This window comes from Echeneis naucrates, chromosome 2 (assembly GCF_900963305.1).
Source record: "Echeneis naucrates chromosome 2, fEcheNa1.1, whole genome shotgun sequence".
NCBI classification, from domain to species: Eukaryota; Metazoa; Chordata; class Actinopteri; order Carangiformes; family Echeneidae; genus Echeneis; species Echeneis naucrates.
The window spans coordinates 18,820,282-18,842,874 of NC_042512.1; the positions used below are offsets into that span (position 1 = coordinate 18,820,282).

At 42.5% G+C, this 22,593-nt stretch overlaps 2 protein-coding genes across 6 annotated transcripts in view; both read left to right on the top strand.

Moving 5' to 3' along the window:
- Positions 1 to 10,486, top strand: part of LOC115053435 (nck-associated protein 5) — a 100,997-nt gene extending 90,511 nt beyond the window's left edge. For 4 of the 5 annotated variants that reach the window (XM_029518142.1, XM_029518160.1, XM_029518169.1 and 1 more), the window contains 5 exons: positions 892 to 1,212; positions 2,739 to 2,854; positions 3,127 to 3,262; positions 3,360 to 3,529; positions 8,676 to 10,486. In XM_029518142.1, the coding sequence (XP_029374002.1) occupies positions 892 to 1,212; positions 2,739 to 2,854; positions 3,127 to 3,262; positions 3,360 to 3,529; positions 8,676 to 8,996 (1,064 nt within the window). In that variant the 3' untranslated portion in view covers positions 8,997 to 10,486. The remainder of the gene's footprint in view (positions 1 to 891; positions 1,213 to 2,738; positions 2,855 to 3,126; positions 3,263 to 3,359; positions 3,530 to 8,675) is intronic. The other variant, XM_029518152.1, reaches the window with a different exon arrangement.
- A 564-nt stretch (positions 10,487 to 11,050) lies between these two features.
- On the top strand, positions 11,051 to 17,451 carry LOC115050686 (ly6/PLAUR domain-containing protein 1-like). The gene is made up of 3 exons (XM_029513660.1): positions 11,051 to 11,324; positions 13,469 to 13,603; positions 15,826 to 17,451. Exons 1-3 carry the CDS (start codon positions 11,051 to 11,053, stop codon positions 16,071 to 16,073), a joined length of 657 nt encoding a protein of 218 aa, XP_029369520.1. The 3' UTR covers positions 16,074 to 17,451.
- Positions 17,452 to 22,593: the final 5,142 nt, after the last annotated feature.

Sequence of the window (22,593 nt, forward strand, 5' to 3'; positions counted from 1 at the left end):
ATAAACATAAGTTAGAGGGCTGATGAGACAAGTGAGTAAAGTCCCTCATTTGTTTTGCAGATTGGCACACAAGGTTGAAAAATGTTTTTTTGATTTTTTCCAGAACAAACAGCTTCTTGCACTTCTTGACAAACCCGACTGTAATCCCATCAGATTTCAGAGAACGCTGTTATTTATAGAAAGAAGGGTGTTTGTGCATCCCAGCGAGACGAAGGTACACAGCTGAGGAGCAGAGTGTGACAGTATCGACCCACCTCTGACAAAAAGTCACGTCAGCCTGCTTTCGGAGGGTTTTACCTACCGATATTTTGCGAGTCAGAGCAAATATTACGGAGGATTCATCAGCTCTGAGGCGACCAGTGGAAGATGTAATGTAATGGAATCGTGTTTCAAGCCCGCCTTGCCCACAGCAACACAGAGAAAAGATTAGATTTTACTTTTATCATTTCTTTTCTCGGGAGAAAAAGTTGGAAGCCGATAATAATAATTGGGGGATGTAACTGTTGGTCATTAGTGTTAACAGTTACAGGGACCTAGGCTGTGATGAACGGCTGTCCATCTGTTCCAGCCTGAGTCAAAGATCTAAACAGCCTCCATCTGCTGCTCCTAGCTGTCCTTTCCCTGTGATTACAGCCCAGCATGCACTGCTCAGGTTTTGGTTCCTACCAACTTACACTTGTGTCATTTGTGAAATATTAAACTCTCAAATAAAATGGCTGCTTTTTCTTTCCTTTCTCCTGCTGGCCTCATGTGTCCGACGTGCAACAGATACGCTCTTTACTCACAACCCCTTCCGCTGCATGTAAATCCAACCAACCCCCTGCCCTGACCCCCTTTGCTTTTCCACCCCTGCTTCTCCCAGACATCACAGTCCTCTCCCTGTCCCTGTAGGCTCCGGCTGTCAGATGAGAACCCTGGACAGCGGGATCGGCACCTTCCCTCTCCCCGACTCCGTCACCCGAGCCAGCGGTCGCCACATCCCCAAATCTGAATCCAGCCCGGACAGGGTGACCGCCGGCTCCTCCGAACTCGACCAGGAGCCGTCCTCTTCCCACCCAGACTCCCCTCACCCTGAAGTCAGAGTGCCTTCCCTCCCTACATCCCGCCTGCATGCCCCCACCAGCATGGGTCACTCCCTGTCCGACCCCACTGTGACCTGTGGCAGCAGCTCCCAGGACACCCAGAGCCGCCTGCCCAAACTGGCCACTTCAGGTAAGAACTGCCATTAAAGGTATAGATTATATTATAGATTAGTATAGATATAGTATTGCCTCTTGTCCTACAAATCAGGCAGTTAGAAGTGTAATTTCTGAAATGATCATTAAAACAGCAGTTAGTGCTCTGAACCAAACTAAAACTTCTGAGTCGAATCCTGCTGAAGATTTATCTCTCAGAAAAAGAGCTTCTCACTTATGAACCTGAAAATAGAAAATGGAAAATTAAAAACATGTTTGCCATCCAACATGGCAAAGAAGAAGTGCCTTTGTGTTCAAACGGGCTCCTTCAATCAAGGCTGCGAAGAGACAATAGATTGAAATGTATGTCTGCAAATGCAGCAGTTATCATGGTAGATGGCACAGTGCCAGGGCTTAAGAGCCTTCGACGGCTTGTTTTTGTTTCGGGGGCCGAAGTGAAATATTGAATGTCACCGCACTTTATGTTAACACGTTTTCAGCCGGAGCCCTGCAGGTCTCCAGAGAAGCGAGATGGGAAGAAGTTGTTTGGTTTATTATGCTGATTAAAGGAGCCTTGCTAATTCCGAAGCTAATGCATCAACACTGATGTCTGACGCTCAACTGAGGTGACAAAAGAGTCGTCCTGTCCTGTTCACTCTGACGCCCGGAGGAAACTCGCAAATGCAATTAAGCAAGTCGGCACAGCCAGAGATCATAAAGCGCCTCCTGCTTTGGTGTGTGCTGCAATGCACAACAAGAATGGTGGCGGGAAAGATGCAATCAGACGGCTGATTAAAGTCACAATAACACACAGGGATGAGTGATCACACCCGGGGATTTATGCTTACAGGACATTAGCCTGCATCTGTTTCACCTGAGTGCTGCAGCAGCTCTGCAGAGGCAGCACTTCACCCCGATGAGCACTGATCAGAATAGAAAATAAACTCTGTAGAAATGAAAATATAATCTTTGTCATAGACTTTTTCCTTTTCTGTCACTGTTTCGTGGGATCACAAAGCTAACGCAGGCGAGAGGGGGACGGTGGCGCCACTTTTATTACCTTGATGCAGATTTTTCAGGTGGAGATGGAGCTCTGGCCAAAAAAGCAGCATGCGATTGCGATCCAGCTGACTGGAATGAGACAATTAAAGTGGCGTCTCGAGTGATAATAAGGCCGCGCCTCCTCATTCAGGCCCGTGCAGCTGTAAGCTGTTATATCTGGGCTGCCAGGAGTCGTGGCTGGGAGCGATGGCGAGGTGGACGCCATTAATGGCTGATAGCTGCGATATTGGGCGGCTTCTTTCATAAATGCAGAGAAATGGGTGTGGAGGCAGTTTGATGGGTTTTGGCTGAATGGAGTTGCACGATGTGCTCATCCTGGTTTTCATCAGTCTGTCTGCCGAAGGAGAGATTGTCACTTTTGAGAAATTCAAATGATGTTTTCCTCCTCATCGCCATCTCCATGCATTACACAAGACGGACACATTTACTGACCCCTCCCCCCCCAAACACACACACACACAAACCACGACTCATTTCTCTTTTGTCTCTTTTGACTTATAGATGCAATCAGGACAAAGAGGCTGAGTCTGTGTGCCCCGCGGAGCAGCGTCTCCACAGAGGACAAGGAGAAGGAAACGGAGAGGAAGATGAAAACAAAGGACTACGATACACCCGGAGTAAGTCCCCATCCTGGACCTCCTGAATGTGGGACTATTTCTATGGTGATAAGATAGACGCATACACAGAAATCTACATCTCAATCTTAACAGCAGAAGTCTCAGAAAACAAAAGAAAAAACAAATCTCTGCTCTCGTGAATTTTGCACAAAGCTTGCATTTAAAGATTTTTGTTGTTCGCATTCCACACCAGCACCCACCTGATCTGGGTTTGTTTTGCTTTTTTAACAAAAAGAAACAACTCACCTGTGTTTCCAAATGTCCGTGAACAGGAAAGAGTCCTCCGGGTGTGCACGTACTCCGGCAGCAGCAGCAGCAGCGACACCGAGACTGAACTGGAGGAAACCAGAAGCACTTTGGCCTCACCGCAGAGGACCCTGATCCACAGAACCAAGAAGAGCGATTCAGGTGTGGTTGAAGATTCAATGAAATGTACAATCAACCTACAAACACAACAGCAGAGATCCTTTATGTGTTCTTTTCCCTTATTTACTCACCTTCACAGCAGAGGAAGAGGAGACGCTGAAGAGACGCAGCATGGAGAAACCTCTGCTGATCATGGACTACTACCAACACGACATGTTCTCGCACCTGGAGGACAGCAGGAGGCTCTCTCAGTACAACCTGTTGCACAGGGAATCATCTGTGGATGGCAGAGCAGCAGACAGACTCAGCGTGAGTATTAAAATGGCTCATTGTTTACAACCCTGCAGTTTTACAGCTGCTGTTTCCATCTGAGCGTTTTATTTGTCACGCACTCTTCTGAAGCTCGAGAAGTGGCGTGGGCTGTGATGTCACTGATTTTTTTATTTTTTTTTCAAATAAATGCTCATTTCTGCTCTGAACTTTGTGCCAGTTTTAACTGTTTTTATTTTGTAAATGGAAGTTTTGGTTGTGTCAGACTTACTCTTATTGATTGTTTCACTTTAACATTCTCCTGAAAGAGACAATGCCTGGTGTTCATTGTTCATTTTAAAAAGTCAAATTAAAAGCTTAGCAGCTCTGAGAAGGATGTGAGTGGAGGTGAAAAGTGAAATTTAAAAAAAAAAATAAATAAAAAATTTGCGCCCCACCAGAGAATTAGACACACGCTGTCACTGGGTCTGAATAATTTCTTTCCCTTTGCCAGGAAGATGAATCTGATGCAAACTTTTAGCTGGTCAGAGCGAGCCTCATTCAGCTGCTTCGTCAACTTTACTTTTGAAATTCTATGCAGATTGTCATAGAAAAAGTCTCCTAATTGCTTTCGATCGCCTCGCCCACTCGTGTCGGCCGGTATTTGCCTACAAGTATTTAACGCTGCTGAATGACAAATGAGGATCAGGGACCATGAAATGGCCTCCAGCCCATGTGGCCAGGCTCCAGGGGACAACCAAACAACTTTCTTACACCGCTGCTGCCCCGACACAAAAATCCATATTCTGAAGGAAAAAAAATGAAGTCATGAGAAAAGGCAGAAAAAGCTGAATTTATTCTGTTTTCTTCTGTGAAAGCTTTTAATTATAATAATCATGCAGCAGCCTCATGCCTGTAATTTAACAGTATTTATAGGAAAATGACATATTAAGCCAGATGTTGGGAGGTAGGTGGCTGTTTTAGGTCGAGTTAGGGTTTCATTTCAGGGGGGATGGACTTGTTCTTGAACACTCTACTCTATCTTAAGTGAAAGATTTTAATTTAACGTTAGAAATATCAGTTTGCAGCAGAAAGTAAAGGCTTTTTTTTCTTGAATCAAACAGTATCGAGTTGGTTAGAAATGTTTGAGTCTTCAAGAAAAATGACAAAGAAAATAAGATTTCTGCAGTCGAAGAACGAGATGAGTTCCCCACCGTTGGTATTAATTTGGACAATCAGCTGACTCTGAGGCTGTGAACTCGCCGTAATGATGGATGACTGCTGTTGAACCCATTTACCCTACATTATTCCTCTGAAAAAAGACAATCTGTCTGGGTGTCATCACCTCCTCACCCCTCACCTGAGCCCCCCCCCTCCTTCGTGAAAGCTCGGGGGCGTTCGGCTCAGGAGACATTGTCAGTGGCCGCAGTTTGGGAAAGTTTGGTTGGCCGGCAGCGGGGCCGTGTCAGAGCGCCGTGATTTAAGCACCTTTAATAACCTTTCACAAACATTCAGGAGAGTGATGTAAAGCTCAGCGGCTCCCATCAGAGCCCTCACAGCCCGTGCAGGCCACCCATTCATCATCCTGACAGCACCTGACAGCCCTACTAACGGCGGCCCCCGCCCCCTTCCCCCTCCACCCTCTCCTTCCTCCGACACTCTCCCTCCCACGTGTCTCTTCTTGTCTTCCTTTCACTTTTACCTCTCTATTTTTGTCTCTCTTGGACAACTCTCGCTCCGTCTGCTTTTCTTAGTGTTTTTCTTCTGTCCTCACATTTGTTTTTTCCCCTTTTTGGCTTGAGTTGCCTTCCTAAACTAACTTTTCTCATGATTAGTTTTTTTTTTCTGCTTGCTCAGTTTTTGTTTTTTGGTTTTTTGTTGTTTTTTTTTTTCTCCCCTCAGAAAAGGAAGAAATTGCCAACATGAGGACAAACCGAGAAACGCATAACTGAAGTTTGGTAGATTCCCAGGGTTTTGCGTGACGCTTGTCTGACACCAGTCAGCAGCAAATCAGCATCTCATTGGGAAAGTGTGGGAACTGCAATGAAAGCGTGTCGAGGGAGCCAATGGATAACCAAAAAACAACAATATCACTGCACAAATAAAAATCAGCTGCAGGAACACGCTCCACTAGAGCTGCCTGCAGATTGATGGTGCTGCTAGTCGCTGTGACACAGGACTTAGATGGAATAGACCCAGAAATAGAAATCCACTCTCGCTCACATTGGCCTGTGAGGATGATTCGCACCTTGATGATGTCACACATGGACACGTTGCACAATCCGGCTTATGGTACACAAATTATTTAGCAAACATGATTTAGACTCTAAATTCGTGCCTCAAGTTGTGTGAATAGATTCAGTGGAGCCAGTCTTGGTCAGACCCCCCACCCCCAAGAGTAAACCAACCACTTTAATTAAAACTGTAATATTTAAGATTTCACAGACGGTATGTGAGAAACAGCTGGCGCAGAAAGAGCACAAAAATTTGTAATGAGTCACAGAAGACAGAACCAGCTTTAACAGTGATAAAATTCACTGCACATCCTGATTCTCAATAAAAGTTCATGCCATGATATTTAGTGCAGCAGCAGTAAATGGTTTATTATTGGTCAAAGATTCTGAATCAGAATCCAGGATGCATCACCGACATGTGATGCAGAAGTAGTTGCTGATTTTTCTCAAGTGGTTTCAAAAAGTTCTCATTGAAACGTGCACTGGAAAGGTTCGATCTGTGTTCCAACCAAAATCAAATCCAATCAGAGAGAACAAAGCCGTTCCCCTCTCTCCTCTCTCTCGCTTTGAACCAACAGGACACGTAGAAGGGAGGATTAGCTGAGGGACTGAGGACCTAAAAACTGTTTTTCACTGTCACACACCTCCGGTAATCACCGATCCCCATCAAGTCACGTTCCCTTTCATTTCTCAAGGCCATAAAACAACCACTTTTATGGCTGACAATGGCATAAAAGTAGTGATGTTATGAATAGCAGCATGTAGGCATTCAGATGGTCTAATCTACATTCAACAGCAGCGTTTAATTTAAGCTCAAACTCTCAACATTTCACATCATACGTGAGCCGGATCTCACCTTTGGCCACCTCTCCCTTTAATGATCACTGTGACTGTGACCCCCTCAGAAAGGTCACACCAGTGCACGTTAATGGGGCTTGATGGGACATAAGATTAGGAGTCTGTGTCAAAATGCACAAAAACGACACAATCCGTGTTTTGTTTTGGTTTTTTTGTAGGCTGGAAGAGAACAGAAAACGGCAAACTAGAATTTTTTCTCTTATACTTGCACACAATTTTGTGTTCAGCTCAAAAAATGTTCCAGTATTTTTTATTATTTTCTTGTGCTGACAGTAAACCAGGACTCACTTCACTGCGCAGCCAATTGAGCCCTTTGGCTGAGAGTCCTGCTGGTTTCCTTCCAGCCCCTGAACACTGAACAGGCCTCACCTGGGACGGCAGGTGAACGCTATCAGACAGCTGGTAGGAGAGGAAACCAATAAGGCTCCAGGCCCATGTGGACCAGGACTCCAAAACAACCAGCACTATTGTTTTTATTCTCTGTAGCTGAAGAAAGACTCAGAAAAAGAGCACAAAAAGCACAGATGCACATTTCAGGAATGAAGCAAGCCTTACACAGAGTAATATAAATTCCTGATAAAACACGAGATGCATGTTTGCAGAAACAAATCAGCTCATTTAAATGGAACTGTGCACATTTTACATCAACTGTATGGAACTAAATACCAGAAAAGTATCTTATTTAGGCAGTTAAACTGCTAAGATTGGACCAACCCTTCAAAACTTCACTAAAAACTAAATTAAATCCACAAGTAACAGTTTGACTTTTTAATGAATTAAATAAGACCAAAACCACCAAAATGTTTATTTTAGGATTTTTAAATCAGTAGCTATCAAGCTAAAACAAAGACGGACAGATATTACTAGTGATCGTTGTGACTGCCGACAATATGACTTTATTTTACAGCAACGAATGGAGGATTGATTGTTTCAGGCAACATGGCTGCAGAAATTGGTACGATGAAAGATGAAGGTTTTGAACGGACCAAAGATTGTCCAAGTCACATCAAAAGTGGCCTTCTGGCACATTAGCATTTAGATGGCAGGTTTTAAGATCAGGGGACGCCAGCGGGCTCCATTACCAACATGTGGAAGTTTTAACGTGGCCCAGATCTGTGTGACTGATGCACTTGTGTTTATGGGTTCAGGCTTCTTCTGGGAGGAGTCACAGGTGGAGGTCTGAAAAACACTAAATGTGGCCGATTTGGACTGTCCCTCCAGGCTGCGTGAACCCTCCAGCTCTTTCTCTGTGTACTTATCCATAGAAAATAATACCTGTGCAGATATCTGGCCTGCTCCAAGGCTCCAATGAGCTGCAGAAGGAGAAGCTGAGAATTTAGTTTCATGTCCCCGAGGAGTGCAGTAACTAGCTCCCTGACGTGTCCTTGAAGACGTGCAGTGGAAATCATGTAGAATACATCAGGCCACCTCCCATAAACAACAAGCAGCTATACTTAAGTCTGAATGTGGTTTTGTTTCATTAGCAGTGGCATAAATGTGAGCCGGCTGGTTAATGCAGCCTTTTTGTCGTTGAGTCTCATCGCGGATGAGTAGCCTGAAGGTAAGCCATGAAAGAGCACCAAGCTCAGATGCGATGGCACGATAAGGCCTCCATTAATGGCTTTTTTTATTATTTTATTTTAATATCCTCTAAACAGTTGAACACATGTCACCAGAGTGTTCAGGATGAAACGTCCCCTGCTAGTTGACAGACAGCAGCTCTCCCTCCAGTCGCGCCTTCCTGATTATGCCAATCTTCGACGCAGACCGTCACATTCTGTGCTAATGCATCATGCATTGCAGTTAATATAAGCCCAGATGCCCAGCGAAACACATTTACCAACACCGAAGACAAACATTTGGTCCTTGAGTGTGATAAAAATCTCAATATAGATCAGTGTCAGGCTCTGAAACGCAGCTCAGCAGAGCAGATAAGTTCAACAGGCCAAAGTCAGACTTCTCTGCTCGCCGCTCAGTGATATCAGGCTGTACCCCCCCACACACACACGCACCCATTTATGCATTTAACATCAATCAAGATGCAGCACATCCTGGTGAGAGAACACCTTTGGTGCTCCATATTGACTTGTGTTCATTTTCTGTTTCCCCTGCAGATAGAGACTCCCCAGGAGAAAACGGCCCTCGGTGCAAACCAGCCGGGCTCCCTCGACTTCTCCTTAGAGTCCCTGAACAAGCTGAACCACAGCAGCTCTGGCGGCGGCAGCGGCGGTCTCTTCTCAGATTCAGGTTTGGGGGGCTGCAGAGGAGACGGCCAGCCGGACGCAGGAAGGAGTGTGGAGGACTGCGGCAGGGCGGACGAACCCTCCTCCTCCAGCTTCTCCAGCAGGCCGGGGGCAGATCCGGTGGGCTCCCTGAGCGACTCGCTGTACGACAGCTTCTCCTCCTGCACCAGTCAGGGCTCCAATGACGTGTAGGGGGGGGGGGGGCAGGGCTGCATTGGTTGGCTGGTGGCCTACGAAGCGGCTCAGAGTGGACTCTGGTTTATAGACCACGGCCCTGCTGCGACACGAGGAGCCCTGTCCTCCTTCTACACACAACACAAAGCACTTAGTGGCGCCGGGGACACGAAGATGAAACCTCAAACAGAGACTGGTGATAGTTGGACTTTGATTGGAAAGCAATACAACGACATTGTCTCTTTGCAATTAGTCTTTTTTTTTTTGCCCCCCATGCTGTGGAACCTTTTATCATTGCACTGTTGCACTGTACAAAGTTTGTAAGGAGTGTAAAGTGAATTTATTCAAGCAGTGATAAATGGGGGGGGGGGTGCTTTGACTGTGTTCCTGTTGGCAAGGAAACTAGATTTAAACCCCAAGCGGTCATTTTATGTTTGCTGCTAAGTATGTTGCCCTTAAAAGAAAGAAAGAAAGAAAGAAAAAAAAAACAAACCTAAAAAAAATAATTCACCTGCTTCACCTTTTCGTTTATTTTAAATCATTTAAACCATCTATGACAGCTGAAGTTTTTCTACGCGGTGACAACAGACGGCCGAATCACCAACTCATCGGCTCGGACACAACACAGGACAGTGTGGTTGTTGTTGTTGGTAGCTCAGGGAAAATACTGGACTCGTTCAGATTGTACGACAGCCATCGGAAAAATTGCTGACAAACGCAACAAAACACAACACAACACAAAGTCTAGTTCATCCTCTCATGTAGCACAGAAAACCTGAACTCTCAACCTCATCGGTGTATATTCCTTTGTACATAAAAATTGCTATAAGTTAATATCAGAATGGGCATTTCTGACAGATATATGCAAACAGGAACATTGAATAAATAGTAATAATAATAATAATAATAATAAAGTAAATTGTTTGCCAATCATTCAACCAAGTTTTTAAGTCTGCTGTTAGGAAATGGCTTTTCTTTTAAGGCATTCATTCATCCTTGTTTTTTTTATTTTGTTTAATTTTTTTATGAACTGTCTTTGTTTTGATCAATAAGAGCTAATACTTAAAATATTTTATCACTTTATTTTAAAAAGAAGACATATTTGAACTTAAGGCTGACATTATGCCAAATTTCTCTCTGGAATTTGACCAGCTGGTGCTAAATCAACAGGAGCCGACTGTGTTTCATTTTTTTCTATGAAACTGTTAATATTGTATGAAGAGAGTCTGAAGAGGACTTGTGTATTTTTCTAGATGTCCAGTATTTATATCCACCTTTTGTACTGTCAGACTGTCGTGTGATTGTCATGCTTCACATTTCTCCTTAAATGTTCCTGGTTCCTTTGTAAAGAGAAATGGTTACCAGCAGTGTTACTTTGGTAATTATTAATATTATAATTATAATTATTATTATTATTGTGTGCAATTTTGTCTGTTACACTAGACTTTAATGCTATATTTTATGTAACTATTTCCTAAATAAATATGAGATTTCCTATTTCAACCTGACATGCGAAGTGTGTGTTTGAGTGACAGTGATTCAACTGTTCATCGTCTGATTGTGCAAAATAATAGAAACGGCAGAACAAAGCCGGAATCAGTTGCGTCCCCAGGCACAGTCTATCGTCCATCACCCCCCATGATGGAGCAATTACCCACAAATAAATACACCCAATTAGTGACTCCTCCCAAGCACTGGTTCAATATGTTATATTGATCACAACAAACACACAAAAGCAACGTAATCAGGTGAAGTTAAGACTCAGGGAGCTGGAACATTTCGGTCATCTGTGTTTTCTGGACCAGCTTGGATCCAACACAACACAAAAGCATGACGAAAGCCATCAGAAATATGAATCATCTGTTATTAAAGTTTCCAGAGTTAAAGTTCAAAGGTTAATGATGATAAGGTGATAAAAACAAAAATGAGGTGGCAATAATAAGGCCAGCAAAGTGTTATCAAGATAACAAAAAAATGAACTTTGAAAAGCTTCCACATGAATATCAACACCTTTTTTTAACTTCATTAGGACAAAAAAAGGGGATGGGAGCCCCCGTCACGTGGTGCGCGTAATGATTTGCGCGCTCCGGATCCGGCTCCAGTCTCGCCTGAGCCGGGTTGCCTGTCACCTGGCGGAGCTCAGCTCTCCCCCCTCAGAGGGTGAGGATGAGGATGAGGATGAGGACGAGCGGATCCGTGTCTCCTCCGCGGCGGTGCGCCCTTCCCACCTCCGTCTGAGGCAGCAGCAGCAGCAGCAGCAGTCTGATGGTTCCCCTCCGAGCGCCTTTTGGGAGAGGATGTGTCTTCTGCTTTTTGTCACTTTCCTCGGAGTCCTTCTCGACGCAGGTAGGTGGCCGAGTTGAGCAGAGAGAGACTGCGGACACGGACGCGCTGCGTGCGGGAAGAAATCCGGCTGTCTGCCGACACTCGGTGCGCAACGGAGCGCAAATTCCCAAAACGCAAAAAAAAACATTCTATCAGGCGCAAAATCCCGCATCTCTGCTTCAGACATTTCACTTTAAGAACAACTTCATTTTCTACTATTGTTACTGCCTTTTGGTGGCACGTTTTTTCTCTGCGTAGTTCCAATCCAGCACTAAATGATTGACTTTACGCAGCGACTTTCTGGAGATTTTCTGGAGATTTTGTGTAAAAATTATGATGTTGTGTTTTGGGTGCGGGCAGCTACACACATTAATCAGCTTCCTTTTTTTTATTCCTGTGGTGCATGTGTTGAATTGGAAGGAGAGTTCCGTTTTGGGGGCTGGATCTGCATCTGAGTCCTATTTTCCTTCAAATGCCATTTTGCTCTGCTCCCTGCAGGGATTGTAGGAAGTGGGATTGTGATCAGAGGATATTGCTTTTACAATTGTTCTGCACCTTGGCACAAAATCAGTCAAAGAATTCAATTTATTTGTCCCCATCAGCTGCTGTTTTCTGCCATGAAAGTAAAGAAATAGATTTCAAGCAATTTTCCAGAAGTGATAACCCGAGCTCGGGCCAGATTCTTCCCTCCAGGATGACATATATTCCCCAAAAAATGACTTCCTGGCTTTCGTGAGTCTCCCTCCGGATGATGGATGGAAGTCTGAGGCCTTTTGCTTGGCTTGAAATAATTAAGTCAGGGTTGTGATGTTCTATGAGGACCTTTATCAGTTGTGTTTGATGGTGCTGTTGGAGTTGAGATTAATGATTGGTGCCATTTTAATAATTACACCCATAATATCTGCCAGTGAGGACGGATAGCCTGCTTGAAAAAGAAATCGCAGACGTGTTTGAATTACTTTTTTCTAAAACGGTCTTTTGCCTGAATGATGCCAGATATTTTACAAAGAAAGAACCTGCCACACAATTCAGGGCGTCAATCATCACTGACTTATTTCGTAAAAATGTTACTTTTTGTGAGCAGAGTCCTGCAAAAACGCATCCAGATGTGCAATGAAATGGAAAGACTTCATCTTTACTTGTGATGCAGTGTAAAAAAAAAAAAAAGTGCTTAAGACTATAAATCATGTGATTTACAGATTCTGATTCTGAAGACTAAAATGTCATCGTTAACCAAAAGTGGCAGTTTTTCTGTCACGGCTTGATTCTTGATGGATACTCCAAATCATAATGACAGAAAGAGCTCATGTCAGCGCCGTTAGAAGCACCAGATGAATATTTACAAAAAGCAGAGTGAGCTGCCGTGCGTTACCTTGATGGGAACATGTTGTAACGGGGAGGCACTCGCTGCTTCAGCACCTCTGGAGACGAGAAGACACAGAAGCATCCGAGGCAGAGTACATCAGCTCTGTTTCTGCATGTCTGTAGAAACACAGAGGAAGGAGAGAAATCTGTTTCTTCACTTCACCTTAATCTATAACCTCTCTGTTGACAGCCAGTAAAAAGAGCCGAAACACGCACACAAATAAAAACTCAGACACAGCAAAGGACTTTCTCCCATGTTCCCTCTTCTGCTGATGTCACGTTAATGTGGAGCAGACAGCAAAGGTGACTCCGCACTCGTTTGAAGCCGGGATGCCATCAGAGGCCAAAAAACTAAAATCTATAAAAGCCTCCGCTGCTCGGCTCCAAGAAAACACACAACAAACGTACGCAAAGACAGATTTCTTCACAATACTGTGAACAAATGCAACAAACAGCAGTGCAGGTCGAATCCAGAGGGATGTCACATTCCAGGATATAAACCGGCTGGAGTCTTTTGTCCTGGCTGGCATTGAAGGATGCTTCATCCCAGCTCAGCGACAACAAGGTTCAAAGCTCTGAAGGACACAATCTTGGAAACTTGGGAGCTGTGGGGGCTCCACAAAGCTGATCTTTGGACCTAAATCTGCACCGAGACAACAGAGAGGGAGACTCTGCACCAATGTTCAGCCACTCCGTAATGCAGAAAGACATAATGAATGAACAGATGACAGCAGGTGTTTTTGTTGTGTTTGAGGGAAACACAGTGTTGAATGTGTGCGTGTCCCCGTGTGATGCTGCAGGAGATGCCCTTCAGATCCAGTGCTACCAGTGTGAGGAGATGAAGCACAACGACTGCTCCACCCCCGAGTACATCGTCAACTGCACCGTCAACGTGCAGGACATGTGCCAGAAGGAGGTGCTGGTCAAACCTGACGGTAAGCGACAAAACAACATCACTCCATCTCTGCTCTGCTCGTCCTTGGCTTCGGAAGGAGGAGCTTTTCTAAACAGCTCTGATTTATTTGATTTTTGAGCACTTATCTCAGATTCCAGCACATCTTCAGACTATAAACACATTCCAATTTCTTCCCACAACACAAAACTAAACAGGAAGGACACAACAAAGTCCAGGAATGTGATTGATGCCAATTTTCTATCATTAGTACACAGACTGGTGAAGGTTTGGGCTTTCAAGGTTTTCAAATTCTTTTATGGGATCAGACAGACTTGGTGGAGATTGATGTTTGCGGCTGAAAATGCAAAACTATCCAAGCGGAAAGATAACACTCCTATTTATTCATGACCGTCTGGCTGTTTTAGGATTTGGAGAGACGAGTGAACACATCGTTCAGATGTGGATTTACTCCTGATAGGAAAATGAGCTGAGAATCTGTCGTAAGAAAGATTTTATGTGGAGAAGAAAACACTTTTTGTGCTAAATATAAGACGTAAACAACAATTATACCCGTGTTTTCTGAAAAAAATTCAATGACAGACTAGAATTACTTCCTCACCACAGTAACACAACTATTCTCTTTTCTCTCTCCACAAATTTCAGTATTATTTCGAACTGACAAAAAACTGGCAGAATGGACTGTAGGTCAAAACAATTTCCTCTCATTTTCAGCATAATAGTCATCGTTATCTGTCATTTTGTTGCTTTGTCCACCTTTAAAGAGAGAGGAAAGCATTGATTGATGTTTGGATACACTCCCCATATTACTGAAGTCAACAAAATCAGACTATGACGCATCAGCTTTCCCCCGCAAAGTAAAACAAATATAAAACCTTCCACTGTTGTGTTCCTTCTCTGCCACTTTTGTGTAGATATTGTTGCTTCATTCAGCTCATTTGTCAAGGAGATTTCCTGACACAACGTTAGTTTCTCAGTTAGTTACAGAAAAAAACAAACAAAAAAAAAACAGCCTGCCAGGTTTAGAGGAAACTGACTTTTTTTTTTTTCCCAAAATCAAAATGTTCACAAAGACACATTATTGTGGCAGTTTCATTATATAATATGTGAAAACTCTGGATGGATGAACGTTAACAGCTCTTTTATGCTTTTCACTCTCACAATATTGCACAATGTTGTCCAGCCCATCATGTGTTAATGTCTGGTTTTGAAATGATCCAGCAGAAAACACCAATTGAATGAACAACGATGCTGAAGTGTCATTCTATCTAATGACCATCAGGGGCGACTGTATTGAAGTCTATGGACAAATGGCCCGACTTCTCACTTGATTTATTAGTTCAGTGAACATTTTTAATCGACCAAAAAGCTGAGAGTGCAGAGCAGGTCAGCTCCACCTTCTTCTGCAAAAACAGTTTCTTCTACTTAAAAAAAAGAAACAACAAGGCCGCAGCCAGGTAATTGAAATTATTCATTATTATTATTGCCAACATCTGACGAAATCTGTATTTGAAAGTTATCACTTGAAACTTGTTTTGTTCTTTTAACCTTTTGAGAAACTCTCATCCTTTAACTGGAACTGGCCTCTAAACTGCTGAAGGTGTCTCTGACTGCAGGGAACATTTACATTCAAACTATTCAGGCTTACACTTAAAGGAAAAGTGAAGCTTAAAGGTCAAGCATTTTATTTGTCAAGGCCAGTATTTAACATATAAAGTGTGCAGATTGATGCTTCGCAGCTGTGTGCTGATGCTTTTATGGAAAGATGTGTGCTTAATACAGACAAAAAGAACTATCATAAATAAAAACATGCCGTTCGGGAAAAACGTTTGAGGCAGTGAAATGTTCTGCACGCAGTGATGGACGATGTCATCAAAACTTTTTATTTTCCAGTAATTTCATTTGCAGACAAATGAAAATGCAAGACAAACAACACAAGATGACTCCATAAATGATAGAGCACCTGCTGGAACATGCCAAAGGAGCACATACAAAAACAAAGAAGCGCAATAACACTACACACAACAGAATGAGTTTGCTTTCTCTTCATACAAATGGTAGTAACATATCGCACACAAACATCAGCTAATAAGAGCAGACAGAAAGTCAATATTCAACCCCAAAGAGCAATAAAATTCTGCAGCATTGCATCTTCAATCTAAGCAATCTAATTACAGCAGGGACAAATGAATCACTGCTTGTCTGAGTCTCTTCTTCTATTTTGTAACTTCCCATTCTTTGCAGGAATACATTATCGAAAGTCCTGCGCCTCCTCCGGAGCCTGCCTCATTGCGTCCTCCGGCTACCAGCAGTTCTGCACGGGGAGGCTGAACTCGGTCTGCATCTCCTGCTGCAACACGCCGCTCTGCAACGGGCCCAAGAGGAAGCGCCCCGTTCCCTCAGCGGCGACACCAAACCCTCGGACCGGCGGGTCGCTTCAACTCCTCCTGAGCGTCTTCTTGATGCCGCTGATGCTCCTCCCCGTGACATAGATGGTCCCGCCATGTTTCTGCTGCACAGTTTGGTATCTTCAGTCCGAACCATGAAAAGAAACAAGCTTCACTTAAATTCGCTGTCATTCAAATTAAATTAAAGCTTTGAAGTCAAAATCAAACGGGAAAGTTTTGGCAACCTGCAGGGTCAGCTAAACAGGATGAATTATTTTCTTTTCCAAAATCTGGTGGATAGCGTCAACATCAGCGCCTTTTAGAGACTGAATAAACACATAACACAGGCTTTTTCTTCTGCCATAGGTTCACCCGGAGCCTTGACCTGCACTCATTAACTGTAACACGCTGAAGGAGCAGACTCGGATCATGAAACAGTGAATCCGATCGATGTAACAGCGTAACCGCTGAGAATGACTCTGCTGAACGGGCGACTGGAAGCACAGCGGCTCCCTGAGTCATATCGCCAGAGAAGGACCATCCAAGTGCATCTCTCAATTTTCTTTGCTTTTTGTGAAGTGGAGCGTTTTGTGAAGAACCTGCTCTGAAGTGGTTTTCTAGTTATTACTTGCTGTAAACGGTGCAGGTATAGATTTCAATGTAGAAAATAATATTTTTCAGCTTTTGTTTTGTGGGCTTTATTTGATTTTTGCTTTGATAGAGGACCATTGGTTTCATTTCTTGGCGATGCTGTTGCTGTTATTGCTCAGATTTTTACTTATTTCACAGAACTGACCTTAGGTACCCAAACTACACTGATATTCTTATTCTTCTTCTTTTTGAAGGGAGCTTTGATAAATAAGTTCTTGCAGCACACCGTCCTGCCATATTCCACTTTCGTTAATTCGGCGGCATCGTTAGAAATAAATACACATTAATATTCCATATAGTGCAGAGATACAAAAGAAAAAACTGGTATAGTGAAATCTATCATTTATTTATGCACAAATAAATTGATATGAGCCATATCGCCCTTTTACTTAAGAGAATTCAACATCAAATCAAAGCTAGTGATGCATGCAGCCACTGCTGTAGACCAAATACTGTATGAATTACTCATGGATGAGATTTCCATGTTCAGATAGGACATTTGCACCTTTGTATTGCCCCTCTCTTTATTTCTATCTGCAAGTTTTACTTTCCGCTTGCACAGTATGATCCGTATATGTAGTGAATGTGCTGTAGGCAACGACGGCGCAGACAGTCTCTGATTAAAGGTAACGAGTGACAAAGAGAAAATGCACTGAGCTTCGATCTGATGATTTCACGTTGCTCATACTATGATAGACACTTTAATTAAGTGATGATATTTTCATATTACATTATCAGACAGAGGTGGGACATCCGGTTCAAGTTCATGGCAGTTTCTTTTTTTGAGCTGGCTGCTGTAATCTACTGACGTGTGATGTAAATAAATGTTGCAGAAAAAGGAATCTGTTTTGTATTTAGTGGCTAACAAACTTTTATCTCACAGGTCTACAGTCATTTCCAAAAGGAAGGTGTAATTTAGTAGAGAAACATTTGATATCTGGAAGAACATGGGCTCTATTTTTCTTGTTCCACTAATTAGGACCACATCAGGTCTTTCCAAGGAGCCTTAAACTTACAAGGAACTATGGGAGGTCCATGAAAGAGTCGGCCACTCACAGCAATATTTTTTAATAAATAATAATAATAATTGGGTATCCCTGCTGATCAAACTGAGCGTGAAATATTCCAGTTTCTACCATTTTACCAAGATAAAACCCCAAACAGCTCAGCATTAGAATTCACCTCTGCTCAGCTATAATATATGAGTTTTTTGGGGCTCAGGGGGGGGGCAGCTTTATTTGACTCTCTGGGAAATGAAATGCTCCACTGCCGGTGGTCCCTGCGAGGTTATTTGGCCCTAAATGCTTTTCTCCATGTCTTTAACCTTCACACAGCTGCACCGAGGGCAGCTCTGAACCAAGACTTTTATTAAATTAGCCACACTTTAGCATGCCACCATCCCTCAATTATCCATCTATTGATTATTTCATGCATTTTGCCAACTCTGCAGCTTTCACACTGAGTATGCACATACATTTGCAGTGTTTATTCCCCCCCCCCCACACAACTTTTAGCTCTCTGCGTGCTGTGATGTGTGCATTATTGAGTCAAAGGTATTATTGTACAGGTGGATGCAGTGTGCATTTTAAGTTGGTGAAATGCTGAATCCTGATAAAAGCCTCATATGAAGCAGAAGATTAAGGTTTTGTCAGAGTGAGCAGAGAATCCAGATTAGACATAATCCACTTTGTATGACAGAGGCTGCTGGGCGCTGCAGAGACACTCATACACGGAATGTAAAACAGCGTTTTCTCCTTATCTGATGAGCTCATGCATCAGCGATTATTCCTACAAATCTGAAAGAGATGCAGCATTTAATAGACCAGTCGTGTGTGTTTGACTTATACGCCACAATTGTGTTTCCAAGTAACCGTTTCTCACCCAACAATGCAGAGGTGCTTTATTAGAGACACAATAGAGCCGTTCCCTCTGGATGAATCCTGCAGTATGCAGCAAAATCCACCATTTCTGATTTAAAGAAAAATCTGAACTCACTAGCACAGTGATGTGGGACGAGTTGGGCGTTTAGAGGGGGACGACCATCGGAGGTTAAACTCCAAGTTTATTCGCAGCAGAAACATCCTGCAGTGTGTGTGCGCCCGAATGACAGAGCATCATTAATAAGAGCCAGTCCAGAGAAGGAGGTGGAGGAGGTGGCGGATGGAAAGAGTCAGGACTGAGAGGGGAAGTGCTGAATGAAGCTCTCCTGGGGTTAAGAAGCAGCAAAAACAGGAGATTATTAAAAATAATAAGGCCCACCTCTGCCTTGCTCTAATGACGTGCATGCAAACACGCTCATGTCAGAGCGCGGGCAGTGAAAATACTTCAGGTGATGAGGGACCTCAGCTCATCTACTTTGTTTACTGTGTAGGCAAAGCGTATTGGAAAAGAGGGAGAAATTATCTATTCTGCTGTGGGACAGAGTTGTGTCAAGTACAGGACTAACAAAGGACAGCAAGATCCAAATCCTGCAGAGAGCTTGTTCCCATAGATACTGCACATCCAATAAGCTCCAAATGAATCACAGCCCGCCACTTAAGATTCGATGATCTCATTTAAATGTATAAACCTATCAATGTCTTATTTTGCTATTGATGAAATAATTAAATTAAAAGAAATCAAAATCCAAAAAATTTATCACATTGATATCAATTAATCTAAATTTGAGACCAAGCTCGAGGTGTCACAAATCTCCACTCCACTGAAAATGGCTCATAAAGAAAAGTAAACACAGTTAAAAAGAGGAAAATAGAAGCCTAAAAGTTACAGCATTGCAGGGAGGATATTTATGTGCAGCTGTGGGGAAGTTAACAAGCATCAGACTAAGTGTTAAATACATCACACCTCAGCGAGGACCTCACACTACGCTTGAACTGTTCCAACAAGAAGGTTTTTCAACTCAGCTTCCTGTGATTTACACCGCCACAGCTTCATTATTAGTCTTCCTCTATATTTTATGATTTTGGCTCTGAATTTCCACCCTCACCTTCCTCTTTAGCGTTAAACTTTAGAATTCAATCCAGGATCTGCTGGTCCAAGCTGAGAATGCAGCATCTTTCCTAATTATAAGTCTGTCTCTTTCTGTGTGAAATGACCGTCTCAAGTCTCCAAATGAACCCACACTGAACTCCATCAGACCAACAAAACATGCCTGCCCAAAGAACAGGTTTATTCATCTCTCAGATTCTTATTTCCTTCACAATAATAATAATAACAATAAGCAGGAAACTACAACCAAACTGCCCCCTCCATAATTTAAAAGGGTCCTGTGTTTTTCTAAAAGGTGGCTGAAGGAAGATTTTTTTTTTTTTTTTTTTCAAAATGATTTTGCACATTCAATCACAATCACAGAAAACTACAAAGAGCCAACTCTGCAGTCAAATGTCCAAACGACCTCCATATTTGCCCTCCCAATGAGGATGGATCGCCCAAACTGAGGGCAGATCACAGCTGCCCCCAGTGACCCCTGAATGATGATGCACTGGAGCTACACAGCGGAGGGGTCAAACAGCACAACAAGAGCACTGCTGCCCTCTAGTATTCAAAGCAGGGATGCACACAATCAGTGTTGCCAGATAAGCCTGACAGTTTCCAGCCCACATCTGAAAAACTGGGTAACACCAAAACATACAACACAACAATAACCTACAAAGCTTTTTAGCTCCATCAATAATACAGAGCACAGTCAGACAAACAAATCAGCAGGGAAGCCACAGAAATTAAATAAGAGCCCAAAATAAATAAATAAATAAATACAAAAATACAAAACACATAAATCAAGTGCACTCATAAACAAAGCTATTATGAACCATCTAAAGTGCCACAAATAAAAATGAATAAAGAATTAAATTACTCAATAAATAAACGCAAATTCCAATAAATGCACCAAAACATAATAAAAATGAATAACTGATAAAAGTTTGCAAACAAGCCAACAGAAGCTGAATAGTTATTGTTGGAGAATTCAACAGCATGTGAATGAATTCAGTCATGTTTTAGCTCATTTCTAGCACATTGATCACTTTCTGGCTCACAAAACGGACCAGAGCGAAATAAACCAGCACACATGCTAACTTCTGTTGTTCACAGACCTTTGTGTCCCTGTCGGGGTCATCTTCTTGGACCGGAGTGTTTGTTTATCCCCTTCGGAAAGATTTATTTTGTGTTTTTATTTTGTATTCTCCAGCTAGCTTAGCTGATAGCATAACGGGCAACCAGCAGGCTTCAGCCGTTATGGGCGCGTCGATTCCGTCAGAATATCGATACTCAGACGCCACTCATTCCAGCATCGATTACTCTAATATTATAGTAAAGTATAAATATCATTTAATAAAAACATACATGTCAAGTATGACTCTTTAAGGATAACTTATTCTGGGGTTTTCTCCCCAAACAGTACACCCCGCAGTATAAACTTGGATTAGTCCACGCATGTCACGTGACCAGAAGAGCGCCGCTACTGCGTTATTGTTTTTAGCCTGTTAGCAAAAATTCAGCATGTGTCTTAATAGATAACTAAAATAAAGAAAAGTGGAGCAAAAGCTGAGAGAAAAACGACGGAAGTTGTAATATTTAGATAAAAAAAAAAAAAAACCATAGAATGTATCTATCGGTATTGATTGAATCTCCCCGAAGAGTAATGGTGTTGTGTGAAATCATAAAAGTGTGTGTTTCACTTTGATGACACCAAACTGATCAATAACATCAGTGAACCCGCCAAGTCAAGGCCTTTATTATCACCAACAACATTGGATAGACCTCATGTTGGTCCTCATGTTCATCTCCCACCACCCAACTTCATTAAAGATGCCCAATCTAACACAGCAGTAAAACCACCCACACTGGACAGTTTATTTTGTTACTGTCTTTCACTACATTTAATTTCAGTTCTTTCTTATTTCCTCCCAGTTAAACTCACTGTGAAAAAAAGTTTAAAAAATAATGAATTCATGATCAGTCGGCCTGGATTTTTATGTCAGTTTTTGTGTCTTTAGTGTGATATTGTGATGTTGCTGTTGTCCAGTTGCACCTTGTTTTGTGTGATAGAGAAGGAAAGTCCTCTGATAGCGGGTGTCTTGACAATAAATTGTCCCACCTCCAGCACTCAATAGAGGGTTTCCATCAAGTGGCTCAGGCTGGATTGTTTCCATCAGCTGCAGCAGAGCAGAGAGCTTTTCGAGGAGACTCCTTATGTTGAAGTGACTGATGAGTCCGCCTGAGGACAAAGGGCCAATGTTCTGGGGCCCTGCGGTCAGCTCTAATGTGCTGAGCCACTATGAGCCAGAATGAGAGCCTGAAGCTCCTTCCTGCCTATATATCCTCTTTATCAGCAGGCGTGTGGGAGGAGGACCATTTAGTCTCTGATGTCACCTGAATCACTGATATCTGGTGGCGTCAGCAGGGTTGGTTACTATTTTTGGTTCAACAGGAAGCCACAGATCGACTACACTACACACCAACTAGCAGCATGTAACAGTGTGTATATCACTGTATGAGTTTTTTTCTTTTATTTCTGAAAATGCTTTCCTTAATTTGTCACAAGGGTTTGTTTTTTTCATAATTTCGCACCTTCAATGTCTTTTTTCACTATTTATGCAGATTTTGCACAATTTCCTTCTTAATGTTGATCTTCCTTGTGCTTTTAAGTCTTTTTGTCCTTTTGTGTGAACAATGTATATGAGACAGTAGATTTTTTTTTAGGAAAAATAAATTATCGATTTAAATAAAATTTTTGAACCTGAAAAAAAAAAATCCTTTATTAGTCCCCTCAGATGTCGAAATTCACAAATTGCATAAGCTAACAAATAAGTAGATGATAAATAGAAACACTGGCATAAACAAGATAAATTTAAATTAAAATTGATTGCTAGCATATATACAACATGTTTAAAATAAAAATTCTATGAGAAAATATGTAATTTAATTTACATTTAGTCTTTTTTGGTCAATTGTACTAAAAAAAATGTAATCTGAT

What these genes read in the sequence shown, in the direction of transcription:
- LOC115050686 (XM_029513660.1), top strand. Translation starts at nt 11,051, where the DNA reads ATGATTTGCGCGCTCCGGATCCGGCTCCAGTCTCGCCTGAGCCGGGTT. An exon ending in CGGAGTCCTTCTCGACGCAG is followed by an intron (nt 11,325 to 13,468) that starts GTAGGTGGCCGA and finishes GTGATGCTGCAG; the next exon opens with GAGATGCCCTTCAGATCCAG. An exon ending in GGTGCTGGTCAAACCTGACG is followed by an intron (nt 13,604 to 15,825) that starts GTAAGCGACAAA and finishes CATTCTTTGCAG; the next exon opens with GAATACATTATCGAAAGTCC.